This window comes from Nesoenas mayeri (assembly GCF_963082525.1).
Source record: "Nesoenas mayeri genome assembly, chromosome: Z".
Taxonomy (NCBI): Eukaryota; Metazoa; Chordata; class Aves; order Columbiformes; family Columbidae; genus Nesoenas; species Nesoenas mayeri.
The window spans coordinates 68,112,708-68,130,076 of NC_137542.1; the positions used below are offsets into that span (position 1 = coordinate 68,112,708).

At 42.1% G+C, this 17,369-nt stretch overlaps 1 protein-coding gene across 1 annotated transcript in view; it reads right to left on the reverse strand.

Moving 5' to 3' along the window:
• LOC308052116 (protein unc-13 homolog B-like) overlaps positions 1-17,369 on the reverse strand; it is a gene marked incomplete at its 5' end in the record, with an annotated part of 218,768 nt that overhangs the window by 148,860 nt on the left and 52,539 nt on the right. The window contains 2 exons of the mRNA XM_080362904.1: positions 176-301; positions 2,759-2,981. Of these exons, the coding sequence (XP_080219030.1) occupies positions 176-301; positions 2,759-2,981 (349 nt within the window). The remainder of the gene's footprint in view (positions 1-175; positions 302-2,758; positions 2,982-17,369) is intronic.

Consider the following 17,369-nt stretch of genomic DNA (forward strand, 5'->3'; position numbering starts at 1 on the left):
GTCCATCACCTGAGAGGAGAAAAAGATGACAACATCAGCCCAGTGTTAAACTAACACAGAACTGAAACGGAGCCAAGGGCAAACAGCGAGCATCAGCCGAAATGTATCACAAGACCACTTCACGGCAGCAAACAGCAAGGAGACAAGCACACAGGCTGCAAAGAGGTTAACCCACCTATCCGACAGCTCTAGAGAGCGCCTGCTCTCTAGTGAGCACTGGCGGCTTGTCATTTGGCTAGACTGGGACGTGGACTCTAGGTCAGTTCGGCCACTCACTGTGGAATCTAGGCTACCGTACCGCCTTGGAAGTAAATAGAGCAAGAGCAGGGAGACACGGAGGACACGTGGTTACACAAAATGAATATTGCAAAGAAAGTTAGTGCTTAAAAACAACAAAAAATAACACAAGGAGGGGGGAAAGATGTCAGATATTCTGAAGCCAAACTGGCTGTTGGCAGCAAAACACACTCCAAGGACAAATAAGAACAATGCTGCTTGTCCTTACGAGAGGGGGGGAATAAAACACATATACTTTACATCTATCAAAGTAACACAGTAACACATAACAGCTGGTAAAGATGATCAGAACTCCTCCAGCCAAACTCATATGTTGTAAGAAAAATAAAAAACACAGGTGTCAGTAGAGCCAGTTTCAATTGAAGCATTTTGGCACAGGCAACTTTTTTGCGCCATTTAAGACAGGTTCCAGCAGAACCTTGTCTGGTTCTTCTGGGTCTGCCCAGGAGAGCTTCCTGCAAGGTGTTTCCTCAGCAATCACCGACTGCAGTCTGCCAGGAACACTGATTTCATCAGGGGGCTGCCTGGTCCACAGCACCTAGAGCTGCTAGGAGCAAAAGTCAAACACAATTCGGTTTTGCAATACTCAGCTACAACTGTGTTTTGAAAATATCTAAGATCTACCCACGTTCTTCTTTTCAGCCAGCTCTTGTTAGAAATACCTTTCTGGTAAGAAAGAGAATCCCACATAGCTTCTTTGGAAAGCTCATTTGCATTTTCTAAGTTCTAAGATTAAATACATAGCAAAAAAAATCTTGCTGGGCATGTGGAAAATGCACATGGCAACAGGGATGCTCAGAGGGAATCAATCACCACCTAGAACTTGCCTTCCTGGGGTGACATTCATTTCAGACCAGAGCAGACTGCAAAACTCATCATTCTTAAGGAAACTTCACCAGTCTAAATCCTTTCATATCAACATCTTCAGAAAAATCAGAAAAAAACATATTCCATCTTGGTGTTCTTTAACATCCAAACCAGCAGTGCTTCTTTGGAAGGTCTTGAAAACACATTTACCCATTAGATACAGTTAAAAGTGTACACACCCCATAACTCCAAGCAAGGTGAGCCATAAGATTACTTGTATTGTCAACATCAATCCAAGAAGTCACGTAACTGCAAAAACATGGCTGGGGACCCAATACCACTGTCCAGCTTGGCTTTTCCATACCAAAAAAAAAGTGCTTTAGCTTATCTTTCCAGACTGTCACTAAGATCTTCAGCAATATCACCACTGCAAACCAGCAGCACAGAATAGCACGGGAGAGGGAAAAACTTGCTTATGTAAGACATTTAATAGACTAGGAAAAGAGCACCAAGAATGACATGTCACACTGCAGTAAATGCATTTTATTGGCACATTTGGCACTGCTGCTTGAAATCTCAATAACAGCAATAACGTATGCTATCATTAAACTTTAGCTTTTAACATCAAAGACCATAAGGCAAAAAGAGTAAAATTTAGCCTTAGCGATACACCTGTGAGGGCAACTGATTTCAGGTTCAGGAAACATGAACGTTCTTACCAAGGTGGGCAAGGTACAACAAATCAGTTATAATACATCTAAAACCTGTAACTGTGGCAGAGCTTAAGCAACTGCCTCTTACTTCCACACCGAAGGCAGAAGCAGCAGCACGGCCTGTTCTACACACCCACACTGAGCAAGATGACCCACACTGCCCAAGTTCTGCTCTTCCCTTACGCTTAACTCATCCTTTATTTGGAACAGCAGTTTTGTAAAGATTCTGCAGCTCCCAGCACAATCAGCTGTCGTTCACAGCCATTGATTCCCTGAAGTTAATGCTGTAACGCTTGAAACTTAAAAAAAGCAGTTGTGAAACTACTGATTTATCATCAAAAAGCTAATTTAGAGCACGTAAACTATCTTTTATACAGCTCAAAGGAAGTCAAAAGAAAAAAAAAATCACAATATTCTACAGTGCTACAAGATAAACAAAAATCCCAAACCAAACAAACTAACAAATTAAACAACCCACACACACATAATTGGTTATAGACTTTCTTCTTGAATATGCTGTTTTGCGAGAGCTAATAGAAGAACGGGAACTAACCTGAAACAGAAAACCGATCTGCCCCAAGAAAGACATTCATAATAGGATAACTCTGCTCGACCATGTTTCGTAACTTGGGAGGCACACCCATGCAGTGACACCAGGATGACCAAACATCTAGTGCTCTGGCCTCCAAAGGTAAGCAGAACCAAGAATAAGTGACCTCAGAATCCAGCATATCTTTTAAAGGTAATTTACTAAACTGACAGATCTGGTATAACACATAGCCTTATTTTTTCCTGGTTCACAGCAGAGTCGTGTTGTTAACAAAACACATACCACCCTCCTATCCACGGGCCTTTCAGAGCCCCTGAGCTGCCCCCCTCTGCCCGCACAGCACCTCCAGGGTCAAATCAACGGGGAGAGCCACCCAGAAGACAGCACCCACCTGATGGCCGCGTGCTCCCGATAATCCAGGTCGTAGCTTTGCAGGGAGTCGGCGCGAGGGTCCCGCACGACCCCCTGCTGCTGCAGGCGCGACGGGACGGTGAACTGGTGCACGGAGGCGTTGGGCTGCGCGGTGGTGTGGTACGGAGGGGGAACGCTGCTGCTCGTCTCACTGCGGTAGTCGCTGTCTCTGTCGTCCACGGCACTGTCAGCATCTTCAAAGGCTGGGAAAGAAAAGCACTTATGTACGCGGCTCTCTCGGGTAGCCTTGCTGGGACAGCGAGGCCCGTTTATTTTTTTAAAAAATGGCAAAAAAAGCAGCTATTTCTGCTACAGATGAATCGCTATCTGGTAGCTGGTTGTAACCTCCAGTGCATACCACGCAACTCCAGTGATTGCCTCCACACCGTCCTTTCCCACTTCCTATCATACGAGTTTATTTCACTTTAGTCATTCACAATAAGCATATTAAGACATTTTATTTAAAAGAAAGAACAAAAACCACCCCCAACACCCAAAATTTCCAGTTCTTTGAAATTTAGATGGGGGGAGTGGGGGGGAAATCCTTTTTGGAAAGGAGCTTTTTCCTGGAAAATTTTTCAACCCTTACGTTGTAATACTTATCTCCTCAGTGCAGAATCCTCAACTAGTACTCCAGAGTTCTGGGTGTTTTTTAGTGGGTTTTGGGTAAAGAGAAACTTATGTTAACTTTAGTTAAGAGAAACTAATGAAAAGCACTCAACAGGAAAATCAGAACTGAGAGAGCAGCTTTGCTTATAAACAGTTACAGTACTTCTTATAGGGGAAAGACTGCTACGTTTAACACACATCAGTACATCGGCTTAAGTTTAGCAGCCACCACTAACAACAGTCTTCACAGAGGAAAAAGCTCCTTTCCAGCGAGTCTCTCTCCCTGTGGAGATACTTTTGCTTGTTAACCCTTTAGAAAAAGAGAATGCAGAATCATAGCCAGGAAAGGCATAAAAATACAATATTGATGTACAGCTGTGTTTGGCTGGGCAGCAGAACAGAAGGTTATCTTTGCAAGCTTAAAGTGAAATACACACACCGTACGGCAGCGGAGTGCACCATTAACATGCTTGAAACAAAGGAAAATAAGGATCAGCCATTATTCACTCTCTCCGCCACCAAAAGTCTGTCTAAAAAGGACAATCAAATTAAAGTCCCCTTCTGATACGTTATTCAATGATATGTTCCCTACATAGACATTTCCCACCAGGATGAACAATAAAGTCAAAGTGCTGTTTTCATGCCGGATCCTTAAAAAAGATTAATTTAATTGCTGAAATTAAAAGGAGATGGAATGCAGCATCAGGGAACACCTTTTTCTCCCTCTGGTGCTTCCCATGTCTCCAATTCAACTTCCATCTTTTTTTAGTCCAAGGTAGTGTTTGTTCTTAGTGATCTCTTCAGTTCCTTCCCATCTGAGTAAGTTTATATCCGTGCTCTGAAGTGGACTGAAGAGCAGAAAACAAGCCCAGCAGAAAACACGTCTGCAAAATACAAAGCACTTGAGAAAGCCCAGCTCTACTCTCTTAAGTACAATCAACTCAATTTGATTGTCCACACTGAAAATAGAGTTAAGTCTCCTGTTTTTCGTACTCTAAATGCTGCACAGTTCTTGTCAGTCTCTAGTCAATTGAATGGAAACGAGTAGCAATCATATACTGCTTTATTCAGCCTTATTAAAAGCACAATGTCCTTCAATTTTATTACGGTTCAGTGCTTAGGAGAGGCACTCAAGATGTGCTACACAGAGATGACTGGATATGCCAAAGTACCAAACCTCTCTGAAAAGCACCAAACTTCCAGTCTGTGGAGCAAGGGCTGATTTATTTGTACATCATAAGGCACACGTCATCCTCAGAAGGATAACAAGCTATTACTCAGCCGAACAATGTCATTGCTGAACACTTGAGCCATTACCATCTAATGCACAAAAATTATTTTTATTGGGACAGAGATACTGTTCCAAAGAGCTTTCTAATGCCTCACTGTGCTGCTCTACTAATTTCTCCTTCCCATCAGATGTAATTCTTTTTTAAGGTAAAGCCTACATAACTCTGGTATGATGCAAAGCTCTTCCAGGTGTGAGTGCATAATCATTATAAGCACTTGTAGGGGTTTGAGGCAGCCCAACTGAGTTAAAGGGTTGGGATCTGGTAAAAAAAAACACCAGACCAACAGCTTTAGGAATAAACAACTTCTCTCACCACAATGGTATACTAAAAAACACAAATCAGTGTTATAATTATCTGAGTCAGAACAATAGCAAATCCACTAACTCACTAATACTTGGCTAAAGTTACTATAAGGGCTTGCAAAGACTTACACAGTTATGGTTATGAGGAAGCGGGACACAGGTTTTCATGGTCAGCGAGGGCAGCTGAGGGCTCAGAGATTTCCAGACTCCCTGACTAGACTTTTGCAGAAGCACCACCTGGATTTGCCAACCAGTCATTGCATATCACCTCTGCACTACCAAACCACGAATTCCCACGTGAACCACAGCATCTCTAAGTGACATCTAAAACAGATGATTAGCTTAGACGTTAATCCAAAGTAATCAGCGTATACGTTTAAAAAGGGGGGCACCAGAATTTATCCCAGTTCTCACTGGTGTTTAGCACAAGGAAGTCTCTTAGAGTTCACAACACAAAATGCATCCCCAATGACACGTTTAAAGGATGCAAAGCTCCAGCTCAAACGCCAATGAGGCGGGAACATACTGTTTCTCTGATGTATGCGCCACGCACCCAGAGCATCCCATAGATGTTAACACGAGGCAGAAATCCTCAACTGACTCATAAAGTAAGGGCCACCTCCAGAAACTCTTATTCATGCTGAATTGCACTTGCCCTATGAGCAATCTCGCTTAAACAGAAGTGTTCACAAATTAAGACATTGCTCAGCCTGATGAAAAGCACCAAAACTTGGCTTATATGTGGCTTATAGCACAAATCACCTTTGCAAGAAAGTATACCATGAAATGCCTGCACATGATGACGACCCCACTCACTACTTTGACACCTGAATTTTATTTAAGCAAGAGACTGACAAGGACTTGTAGAAGCAGCTTTGGGGGTGCAGCACCCCTTCAAAAGGAGAGGTCAGGCATTACAGCCCATGTTTTAGCAAAATATCCCTCAACACACATGGTGTGATAAATTCAAGCACTATCTTCTTCAAACAGATGACACACCAAGTCTTCCATAAGGAAAGCTGTAGCTTAGCCTCAGTCTCTGAAGATCAATTAATTAATAACACGATACATAACAATACACATAAAAAGACAGTAATTGTTTTACCCCAGCTTAAAATATTTCACATGTACCAAAGAGGTCCCAAGGGATGAACACAGTGTCTTTGTTGCTGGACCCACTGTGTAAAGAGTGGGAGGCAAGGCTGAAGGAAAGGGCAAAAGCATGCTGTTCATGTTTAATCATTGAATATTCATGCATATAGGCAGCATAAGAAGCAAACCTATTGGACAGTCACATCACACAGTAGGATTTCACAAAGAGTGGGGAAAATCAAGAAAGGAGATAGCTTCTCTGAAACAAAGTGCCTCCTTGCAACCCTGTTACTCCTCTCCACTCCTGCCTCCAGAAGTTATTACACAACTGCTGCGGGGCTGAACACATACAATTTTTAATATACTGACCTGAAAACCACTTTGCACAGTCCTGTCACACCAGCTCTACTCGTCACATTTAACCTCTGGCAACTTTATTTACATCAAGCTTCACAACAGGAAGGAAAGCTAACAGCAAAATTATCACAGGCAGGTGGATGAATGCACTTTCAGAGGTGGTTTTGTTGTTTTAAGGTCCCGATGCACAGTAGGAGCTCTTCTCAAAAGGCCACATTCAGTTGCAATTGTCTCCTGCTTTTCTAGCAGTGATGCTTCATCAGCCACTGGGAGATGGGGTCCGGTCCCAAGCTTAATTGTTCTCCAAAAACTTGGACAAACGCAGTAAAGTGCAGCACATTTGGGCACTAGGGAAGAAGGTTCATATAAGGTGTAACCCAAAATCCCCACTACTTCTCCAAAATAAGCCACTGAGCTTTACACAGCTTTTTTCTACTTTTATAATGTTAGAAGAGAATAAAGTGTACTAACTGAAGGAATGACTTCCAGTCCAAAACCAGAAGAGATCTCTGCCAGCTCCACACCAGGGCCTTTGCAACTTGCCTTCCTCACCCTTCATCCATTGAAATTGCTCTTCACAATAGCTGCCAACAACTTCTTTCCTTAAGTCTCAGATACCAGTTCTCCATTGTCTACTGAACTATTGGTCATTTCAGACAATCATGTACACTTTTGGAAATCTTGTAATCAAAATGCACATTTAAAGAGAACTACTGAAGTAACAAGGGACACAAAGGCATTTTTTGAGGATCTTCTATAGCTCTCTACGCTAAAAATTCATAGGTTTTGAGAAACGTCTTAAGTGCAACTTTGCAGGTCATTAGTCCATCCTATTGCACTCACCACCTAAAAATACGTTAGAAATTTGCATAACTTTAAGACAGCAAATTAGCAATATGCAGTCTTCAATTCAAGAGCTTTCATAATCTTGTTTTTACCACTTGAAAATACTTCCTGCTGGTGAAACTCAACAGGCAAGAAGTGGACCGACAGTCTGAAGTGCAAAGACTGCCTTGAACACCTTCAAGTCTTTCTCTTTCCTAAAATGAAACCAGGCCGCAAGACGTCCCTTTGCTAAAGCATCCTCTGCTCAGCTAGCAAGGCTCTGGGCTATAGCACCCTTCTGGCAAAAAGCTCTTACCAGGAAAAAGTCTTCCAGCTACTAACATGCTGTTTGTGCTGCTCTCTTCTCAGTTGCTGTTATAAGTTTACAATTAGAAGTACTTCTTCATTACATCATTAAGCTAATGGAGTTCACTTGGAAACCTCATCAATACTGGCCCAAGCCTGCCTGTAAGGATGGTGTTGTGATTTCTAAGAGAACAGCATGGGAAGGATGGAGTAGAGGGAGGGAAGGAAATGCATAAACACAAGTACTTTTTAAAACAAAACCACCACACAACAGGAGAAACACCCTTTGTACAACCCTCCTAAACCTCTGACTGACCAATGCCTAAAGCACCCCACTTCCCAAAACCGCACAGAATTGGGGAGTAGAAGAAAGCTATTTAGGACACTAATCTTTGTTCTAGCAGTATACAACAGTTTGATTAATCCCCAGTTACCCTATCACACCTCTGAGAACAACCCCAAACCACTCAGATATCCAACACTGACAGCGTGAGGAAGCTGGTCAGCTGGGCCTGGAGAACTTATGGTTTGATCAAAAATTGGAGAACAAGGAGGACAAAACATGCTGTGGGAGAAGAAATGGGGAAGTCAATGGTGGAAGTCTCCTAAAATGCAGAACAGGTCCACATGTGAAATGCACTGTAACATTAGCTGGACATTAGACTTGAGTGACTTGGCTGCAGTTAAGTGTCCTCTCCAAATTGCATTATGTTAAAATTAGAAAAGCAGCAGGCAGAATCTCCTCCCCGCTGGCAGTGGTCACAGTGATCCTTCTTTGCCTGTTTCTCTCAGCAACACCCTCGCCCTTGGTTTTGACACATGGAACAGACACCTTCGTTTTATGACTGAAGGGTCAATCTTTGCAGGTTCTATGGGCAGTAGAAGTCAAGCAACCTACTTTGAGCAGAAGCCTTTCCTGTAGGAACCTGTAGGACTTCCAGAAAGTGAAGATGCTTTACGCATATTTTCTGGAACAATGAACAAAAACCTTGCAGCCTCTGCAAAAGTTATCACACAGTCTTCACATTAGCTCTACAGATCTCAGATGGCTGCAGCACCTGAATTTCATCTTTCCAAGGCTGGTAAGCACTAGTTAAAGCAAAGCCCTTGACACTTTGGCCATGATACTGTCTTACTGATCTTGAATACGTTACAATACTTACAACCTTTCTGTCACACTGGTGAGCATCAGCCATTTCTGCTTTTGGATTTGCTCCTATTTGCACTATTTGGAATTTCTGTGATCTCTTGCAGCATATCTTTGCATCTTAGCGTAACGATTACTACAGATTCCCTCATGTTTTACAGTTACTCGAAACACTGATTTGGGCTTATGGGTGTGAAGACCAACACAAAAGTTGTATACAAGCAGAAAACAAGAATCACCTTTACAGAAATACTGCCATCTTACCCTCAAATTGCAGTAGAAGGCACAAGCAACTCACGTAAAACATGGCCAAAACAAAGTTAACAGTGAACAAATGAACAGCCATCCATTCACAAAAACATGAAGACTCAAAGTAAAAGAAAAGACAATGGAACGAATATTCTATATGCATGAATATTTTCACTTTCCCCATACTCGACCATGCTGCATCACTACAGGATAAGAAAACTTGCAAGAAGTCAAACTGTTACGTACTCTGTTGCTCTCCCCATCCGAAATAACTCCAGTTGCCTGCATGTAACACAAATGGCAGCAAAGAATAGGAATGGAAAAAGAAAGCTTAGAAAAACAAACCACAAGCATACTTTTAGTGTATTTAAAATGCCTTATATATTGCGAGCTTCAAAATTTAAGATTTTTTTTTTATTTACAATATCAATTCTATTTAGGAGCTTACTCTTCACTGTCCAGTTTGTTTATAAGACCTTCTGAAGATGAAGGTAACTATAAACTCTAGGAATTAGTAAGCAATTATGCATTTATTAACAAAAGTACACAAAATACTTACCAACACACTACTTAGCAAGAGCAGTTAAACACTTATTTCCTAGTCCACCTGTTATGAGGATAACAGACAGAATATCCCAGAAACGAGAGTCCAGTTAAGAGTAGTATGTGATTCTAGGCTAAACTCTGCAAGTCAAGCACCAGAAGTTTCATGCTTCCACTTCCATCCCCTTTCCAGAACAAAGGTAACTCAGTGGTGGAAGCACCACATCAGTAATAACAGTGTGAAAAGCTAACTACGTGCATGTAAACCAGGAGTAAGTAAAAGTACTTCCTTAGCTCAATATACGCGCTGGTATAAAAACTTAAGAGCTCCCACGGCATCCTAAGGATGCAAAGGGTCATAAGTTAATTCTACAAACAGTAAGTAAATCTCTCCATGGTAAAATTAAAGGCGACAACAAATTCACTCTAAAGCTAAAGTGGGTAAAACAGCCAAGTTATTACTTATCAATACCCATATGTTGTCACGCCAAGGTCATACTCGGTATAACAGAGGCAACAAACTATGACATACAACCCTCAAAGCACCCTGGAAGAACACACACAAGTTGCGGCGCCAAGAAAAGCTTCAGAACCAGCGTTTCTAGAGGATGGTGTGTAAAAAGCACTTTAAAAAGTGACGTTTACAGGAGTGTTGATGTGTAGGTGCAGCAGGCAATAAACAAAATCCCTCAGATGCATGCACAGAACAAGCGAGAGCTTTCTGTCCTGGCTACCAGCCTCACCTCTGCTACCAGCCAGGTGTACACTCTCAGGAAGGCATGGGACAAATCCCTTCCCCTGCCCTCATTTAAGAAGTTAGAATGGGATAGTTCTTGCTTTTAGCCAAAATTGCAGAAAATAGTTCTGAAAAAAACCTTTATTCTAAAAAATCACCCCAAGACTAGCTAAGCAATAACTGGTTCTGGTGAGTAACTCGGCTTCCCAAGGCAAAGGTCCCTATGCACATGTACTACAGATGGGCTCTGGTGACATTTCAGTTCTATGGGGAACAAAAAGGTGAATAGGAAAGAAAAAAAAGCAGAAATGCAGACTCTCCTAAGAAAAAATAAAAAATAAAAAAATAGAGGAAGCCATAGTGTAATCCTCTCTCATCTGGGAACTAATGGTGCGCCAAAGGTTCAACCAGGTTGTTCCTTCCTTCTCAGACATGAAAGGCTTACGAAGAAATGCAGTTCCTCAGATACATCCCAGCACTTGCAGGGCTCCTGGACTGCAGGTTCACACACACATGTGGTGCTTTGCACAGACACGGCCAAAGCCTGAATTCAAGAAGCATTTCTGTTTCCTGGCAGAGGTTCAAAGGTAGGTCTTTCCCTTCCAGCTTCTACAAAAGTAGTTAGAGGGTTAAAAAAAAAAAAAGCAATGGGTGTTTTGCATTGGTCATTAAATGAAGCAGCTCTGACCAAGTATGTGCACTGAATAAATTCAACGACATTTTCAACTGAGTTGATTTAGAAAGAGCCATATATTAAATTGTTATAATGCTGAATACATGCAGTTTCCACAGAGTGTAAAAGGGTTATTCTCCTCCTGTCTACAGAAATAATAAGTAGAAACTTTTTCCTTATCTACACAACTAGTGAGAAAAACTGAAGTCCACAGAGCTGAGTACCAGCAGACTACAGTCTGAGACAGCACAAATCCTGCCTCTCTGGTCCACAGCAGCAAGTGTGACAAGCCACCCCTCGGACAAAGCACCTGAGCCAGCCGTGCTGGCAAGATGAGGATGATGAGGATGTACTCAGATACCTCAGAAGCCGCCAGGACCCACCACATGGCGTTTACATGACCCTGACCACAGGGCTATCATCTCAGGCTTGTTTTTTATGACAATGAAAATCCACTGATGGCCTGAAGATCAGCTTTGACAGAGGTCTGAGTCTTCTCCAGGGGAAAAGGAGAGGAGAAAGAGGAATATGCAACCAAGCTGGTACGTAAAACAGAAGTAAAACACACGCAGCAAAGAGAGATGAGAAAGGGAGACAAGCAGAAGAAAGGGTTTGAAAACATGAGGCAAGGAGAGCAGGAGCATCAGAGAGGGACATGGAGAGAGGGCTCAGGAAAAAGAGCAAGAAGCTGACAGAACTCTGCACCGACATTTAGTATGCTGCAATAAATAGATCATGTTAAAGAGAGACTATTTCCTATTAATGTTTACGTCAAACAATAGCTTATGTCTGTCTCATTCCTGGAAATCTCAAGCCACAAACACATGGGATAGCAACCCCAGCAACTCTTTCCATCACACGGTTCCTATCTGATGTGAACAGCAAGAGGCAAAAGAAGCCAACATTCAGGCATTTGCAGCCTGGATTACTGTTAAAGAAGCAGAAAAACTCTGCAGTGGCACAACATTATTGCATTCAGACTACCCACTGGTTCATCTCATTTCATTGTTCACGAATGCACAGGTAACATCCCAAAGCAACTGGAAAAGCAGCATCGGAAGATACCATAAATTTCCAAAACCAGTATACAGATCAGAACAACTGCAGAGGAAATGAGACTTACCTGTCCTGCACCTTTCTCCAAAGACAAAGTTCCCAGACAGGCAGGCTCTGCACAAACCACTGTAATTTGCACATAGGCAATGAGCGGCTCCTCAAGAGAAAACAGAAAGCCTGATCCCTGAAACCTGCTCAGACTGTTCCTAGCCCTTTTTTCCTTTACAGAAAATGGTCCCATGGCTGCCACAACACGACTCTCATACTGCAACAAGGAGAAAACCAAGTGCTAAAAACAAGTCTTGCATATACAAGGTCTTTCTTTGGAGGAGAAACATCACCACCTCCCATAGAGTCCTCAAACTGAGGCAGCTACTGACCTGTCTGCCTTGCTGCTATCAAGCTCCTTAGGAACAGCAGGAGAACTCCACTAACTTTCAAAAGCAGAATGGTGACTATTATTTCCATACCTAAGACAAACAGCATGGCAGGGAGGAGAGAATAGCAGCTGCCTTTAGACACCAGCTCCTTACCCTCCAAGTTTTCTCATACTAACAATTTGGGTCTTGGCTAACGAGGGCTACAACTAGAGACTGACTGGGAAGACAATGCTGCAGGAGCAAACAGAAAGAGATGCAATAACAGAGAGTAAGGGATTTTCAGCCAGAATCTCAAAACTCCGCTTTTGTTTGTTTTCACTAACACCCACTTCACTTCAGCATCTAACATTTTGGATAAAAGATGTATTTATTAAAGATTCAACACATATGCTGTTTCATTTAAGATTCAGGAGCTAACAGTATATATCTCAGTCCTTCAGCATAATCACAGAAGACCTGGGCTGACAGTCTTGATATCCTGAAGGTTAATGAAAACAGAATTTCTTTTTAGCCTTTTCAAGTTGTTTTTCTGCTTCATGAAAATAACATGCATAACCTCAACTTGTTAAGAAAAGTTCCCTTCCAAATCACCTTTGGGAACAAAGTGAAGCCTGTACGAACTTGAAAACACCAAAAGCCCAGGCAGATAGAAAATGGAAAGTGTAATTCTGAAAAAGACAACAATAACATCATACATTAACACTGCAATGGATGATACAGGCAAGTCAGACTAGTTACTCCATGTGCTTTTTAAACACCAACAGTGTGTGTCTCGGTTATCACATTATTTTGTATTCATAAGTTTCAGTACTGAAAAAACGAGGTTTCATATAAACCTCTAATTAAGGACTAAGCGATGCCAGCAGCCTGGTGCCTTGGAAGCTACAACATTCTTGTCGTTAACACATTTTATAAAGCACATCTAAGTTCCCACAGATAGCTGAACACAACATATGCTTGTTCTGTGTCTCAATTATGCAACTATTCAAGGAGGAACTCCTCCTCCCCACTTCACACTGTCAAGCCTGGATCAGCAGGGACACTGTAGAAAAGCAGAATATTCCAAGTCTAATTTGATTGCCTGCGTGCCATTTTGTTTCATTTCTGTTTACAAGTCTTTGAGAATAGCTGGGACCTATCCCCATCAGAACGCTATTGTTTACTGCTGTCCACTGCTGACAGTCATGCCGATAAATTATTTAATACTCCTGCTATATCTCATGCTAAGCAAAGACAGAGAGCATCTAAACAAGTTTATAAGAAAGTAAACTGAGCTCAGGAAATTACACTATATTTTATGTTGACGAGGTACAGTTTATAGAATACAAATAGAGCTGGGAAGGCCCTGGTCAGTTCTTTCTTCGAGGTTTAATAAATCTCCTTTTCCCCTGCCTAAGACGCCCACCACAATGTCCACACATCTCAGATTCCATTAAAATGTACATTCTTCCAGTACTCGATGTATTTCCCAAAATTAAACGTGGTATTTTAGCGGAATAAGTTTCCAAAATAGAAAACAAGCATTGAATAGCTTTTTAGAACAAAGCCAAGTTTTTGGTAAGCAGGATGATCAAGAGGGTTTCCTAGCAAGTACCATTTCCAGCTCAGCTTTGGAACATCGCAAACAAGGACAAAGACCTGTGCACAAAAGGAGATGAGAACGCACAGGAGGGAAACAGGCTAAAAGGAGCTGACAGGCAGTAGAATACAACAGAGGGGTACTCTGCTTGCTCCTTGTTCCTTCTTTTTCACCACAATTTACTCCACACTCACTCAGCTTATGATGAAATGTCGGAGTATTTTCTTTCACTAAATGAAATGACCCTTCTGGCCACCATTACTATGGCTAAACAACGCCAGACTGACAGCTGGCAATCTAAGCAACACTTGGATCATCATCAAATAATCGAAAGTATCCGCTATGTTGCTACAAGCTTGTGCAACTCACTAATAACCACAGTAAAAAAGAACTGGGCAGACTGCCACTTGATTTGATCTACAATGGAAAAACTTCAACATCTATCACTGCGCTAATCCCCAGCACAACTGTCCCATCTTACAAACTTCTGGGCTACCAAATCACACAGATTATTTGGCTACGAGATCTAAACACAGCAAACAACAAACGTTGTATATACTCCTCATAATATACAATTTAGGACTACACTAGTGGATCACTGCTATATTCCTGAAGAGGAATATAATGTTGTACAGCAGCTGAGATAAAAGATTTGGTGACTTTTCTTCTTCTGATTTTCAATTCTGGACTTTCAGTACAAGCCTTGTTGCTCAAGGACACATATTTATGGTCTGTGTATAAAGTTTGGCAATATGTTCTCCAGTTTAAAACATTTAATTTTTAAAAAGGTCATACTCCATTGTGGTTACAAAATGCAAGTTATTGCTATGACATTAAAGGATAACTAATAAAGTTTCAGAGCCCTTAAGAAATCCCCACCAGAAAAGAAAAAAGACACATTCATTAAGCACAGTAAACAAACCATGAAATTTAGAGTGATCAACAAAGCATTTACTTATTTTAATCACTGCTTATAGAGAAACATGTCAGTATTAGCAGTGTTCAGCATCTCAGGAAGAGCTTTATGTCTGGGGCTTATTGAAAAGGCAAAGCTTTATTTCTTTGTCAACACCTTTCAGAATATAGCACATACTCTAGGAAAACAACAACTAACAAACCACACATCTGCTCTCCTCTCAAGTTTAGCAGTAAGCCAGATTTTGTTAATGTAAAATCTTCTAATAGAGCTAGTATTTTTAACTTCTAAAAGAAGCTAGTACTTCTAACTTCTAAAAGTACTCTGCTGAGTACTTTTTCTTAGACGTATCTGGTACTGAAGTAGCAGTTTTATTCCAAAAATGCAGGCAGACATAGAGAAAGACCTTAAATCTGTGTTCCTTTGAGCAGACGTGCTGTGCCCTCAGCCAGCCCAGCCAGTGAGTACTGCAGAGCCACAAAAAAACACATCTCCCAGATGGGATTTATTCTAAACAAAGAGGAACAGGGGCTACCAGTCACCCATAAACAGAGAGCCCAAGGAACTTGCTTTCTCAGCCCGTCAGCAAACTACCACAAAACAGCTCGCACAGTGGTTTCACTTGTACAGACAGGAGTAGTTTTTACTCTGCCTAGCTTAATTAAAGAAAAAAAAGTCATTAATGTGTCCTGTTTTCAGTTACGCTTACACTGAACATTCTCTGAGCACTGTTGTAGGGCTTGCTGTTCGCACTGTGGCCAGTAGTTTTATTAGAGCACAGCTTTTCAGTGACTGCCACAGGATCTTTAGTGTCACCTGCCCTTGAGAAGCGTAAAATAACCACTGACCTCCTCCTTACTCTTCCCAAACCGGCCTGTTCTAGAGATGTCGTAGGTAGCTGCTGATCTCTGTTGTTTCTAAGTGCAGAAGCAGGCTGGTCAACAGAAAGAAACAAAACAAAACAACCACAAACAAAACAAACAAAAACCACACCAGCAAGAACCTAGATGTACAAAGAATCTAGATATAGAGCAATACATCTCCACAACAAGCAGGGCGGTATCACCTCCCAGCAATCGCAGGTGACGATGCTGCTGGCCACTGCACTGTTACAGATCATACATCTCTAGGAACTAGTAAGATGGTCAAGTTGTGACCTGCTAGGAGCGTTTTGATGCTGCCTGGCTTTGAGAGTACTCATACAGTAGATAATTTTTTTTTGGTTTTTAACATATTGCTACTAAAAGGAGAGAAAAAAAAAAAAGTCTTAAAATGATGCCATTTCAGTGCATTTGCTCCCATAGTTCACCCACTTGAACACTGGAGCAAGGCAGCCAACAACTTTGACTAGAATAAACCACAGAATTCAACAATGGCAAAAGGTGGCATGCCCAAATGAGTGCACATATAACTCTGGATGGTTATGACTTCATTCCATTGAAACAGAATCATAGAATAATTTTAGTTTGAAGAGAGCCTCAGGACCATCGAGTCCAGCAATAACCTAAGCTAACTCTGGCACTAAACCACGTCTAAGTGCCTTTCAAGCACCTCCAGGGATGGTGACTCCACCACTTCCCTGGGCAGCCTGTTCCAGTGCCTGACAACCCTTTCTGTGAATAATTTTTTCCTAATATCCAATCTAAACCTCCCCTGGCACAACTTGAGGCCATTTCCTCTTGTCCTATCACTTGCTGCTTGGGAGAAGAGACCAACCCCCTCCGTGCTACAACCTCCTTTCAGGTAGTTGCAGACAGTGATAAGGTCTCCCCTCAGCCTCCTTTTCTCCAGGCTGAACAGCCCCAGTTCCTCAGCTGCTCCTCATCACACTTGTGCTTCAGACCCCTCACCAGCTTCCTCGCCCTGCTCCACACTCTTCTAGTATTTCAATATCCTTCTTATGATGAGGGGCCCCACACTAACACAGGATTCAAGGTGAGGCCTCTCCAGTGGCCAGCACAGGGGCTGCAATGCAAATCCTGCCAACCAAGCTCTGTAAACAAGAGCTTTACCCAGCTGTCTTGGACCCACAGTCTGCCTAGATCTGTGCCCTCGGTGCCACTGCTTCTGCTGGAACCGCAACAACAGTGCTTTGCAATCCTGGCAGCAGGGTTTAACAGCCTCAACCCAATGGCAAATTAATGGCAGTATAAAGATGCAGTTATAATATCCACAGTGCAGTGCCCTAAACACAAAACCAGCGTGGATGTCACCAGGGGCTTGCTGGGGAGTCGGGGCTTCAGCAGACAAAGCTCCTCATGGGTGCCATGGAAAGCACTGCAATCCCAGCATCAGTCAGTCTGCGCAGAGAAACCTACAAGCCTCGCTGATGCATCAGTGGAATTTGAGCTCCTGGAAAAGAGGACTAATGGGCATCAGGAATGAAACCTCTCAAAGTCAGCCTCTGGTACTTTTGAAACAGTAGTGAATGTGTAGATACTAACAGAACTTTGCCTTACACATTTTGCAGAAATAAGTTTCTTCAAATATTAGTGGGAAAGAAGGGTCAATCCAAAAAATCAATCCAGC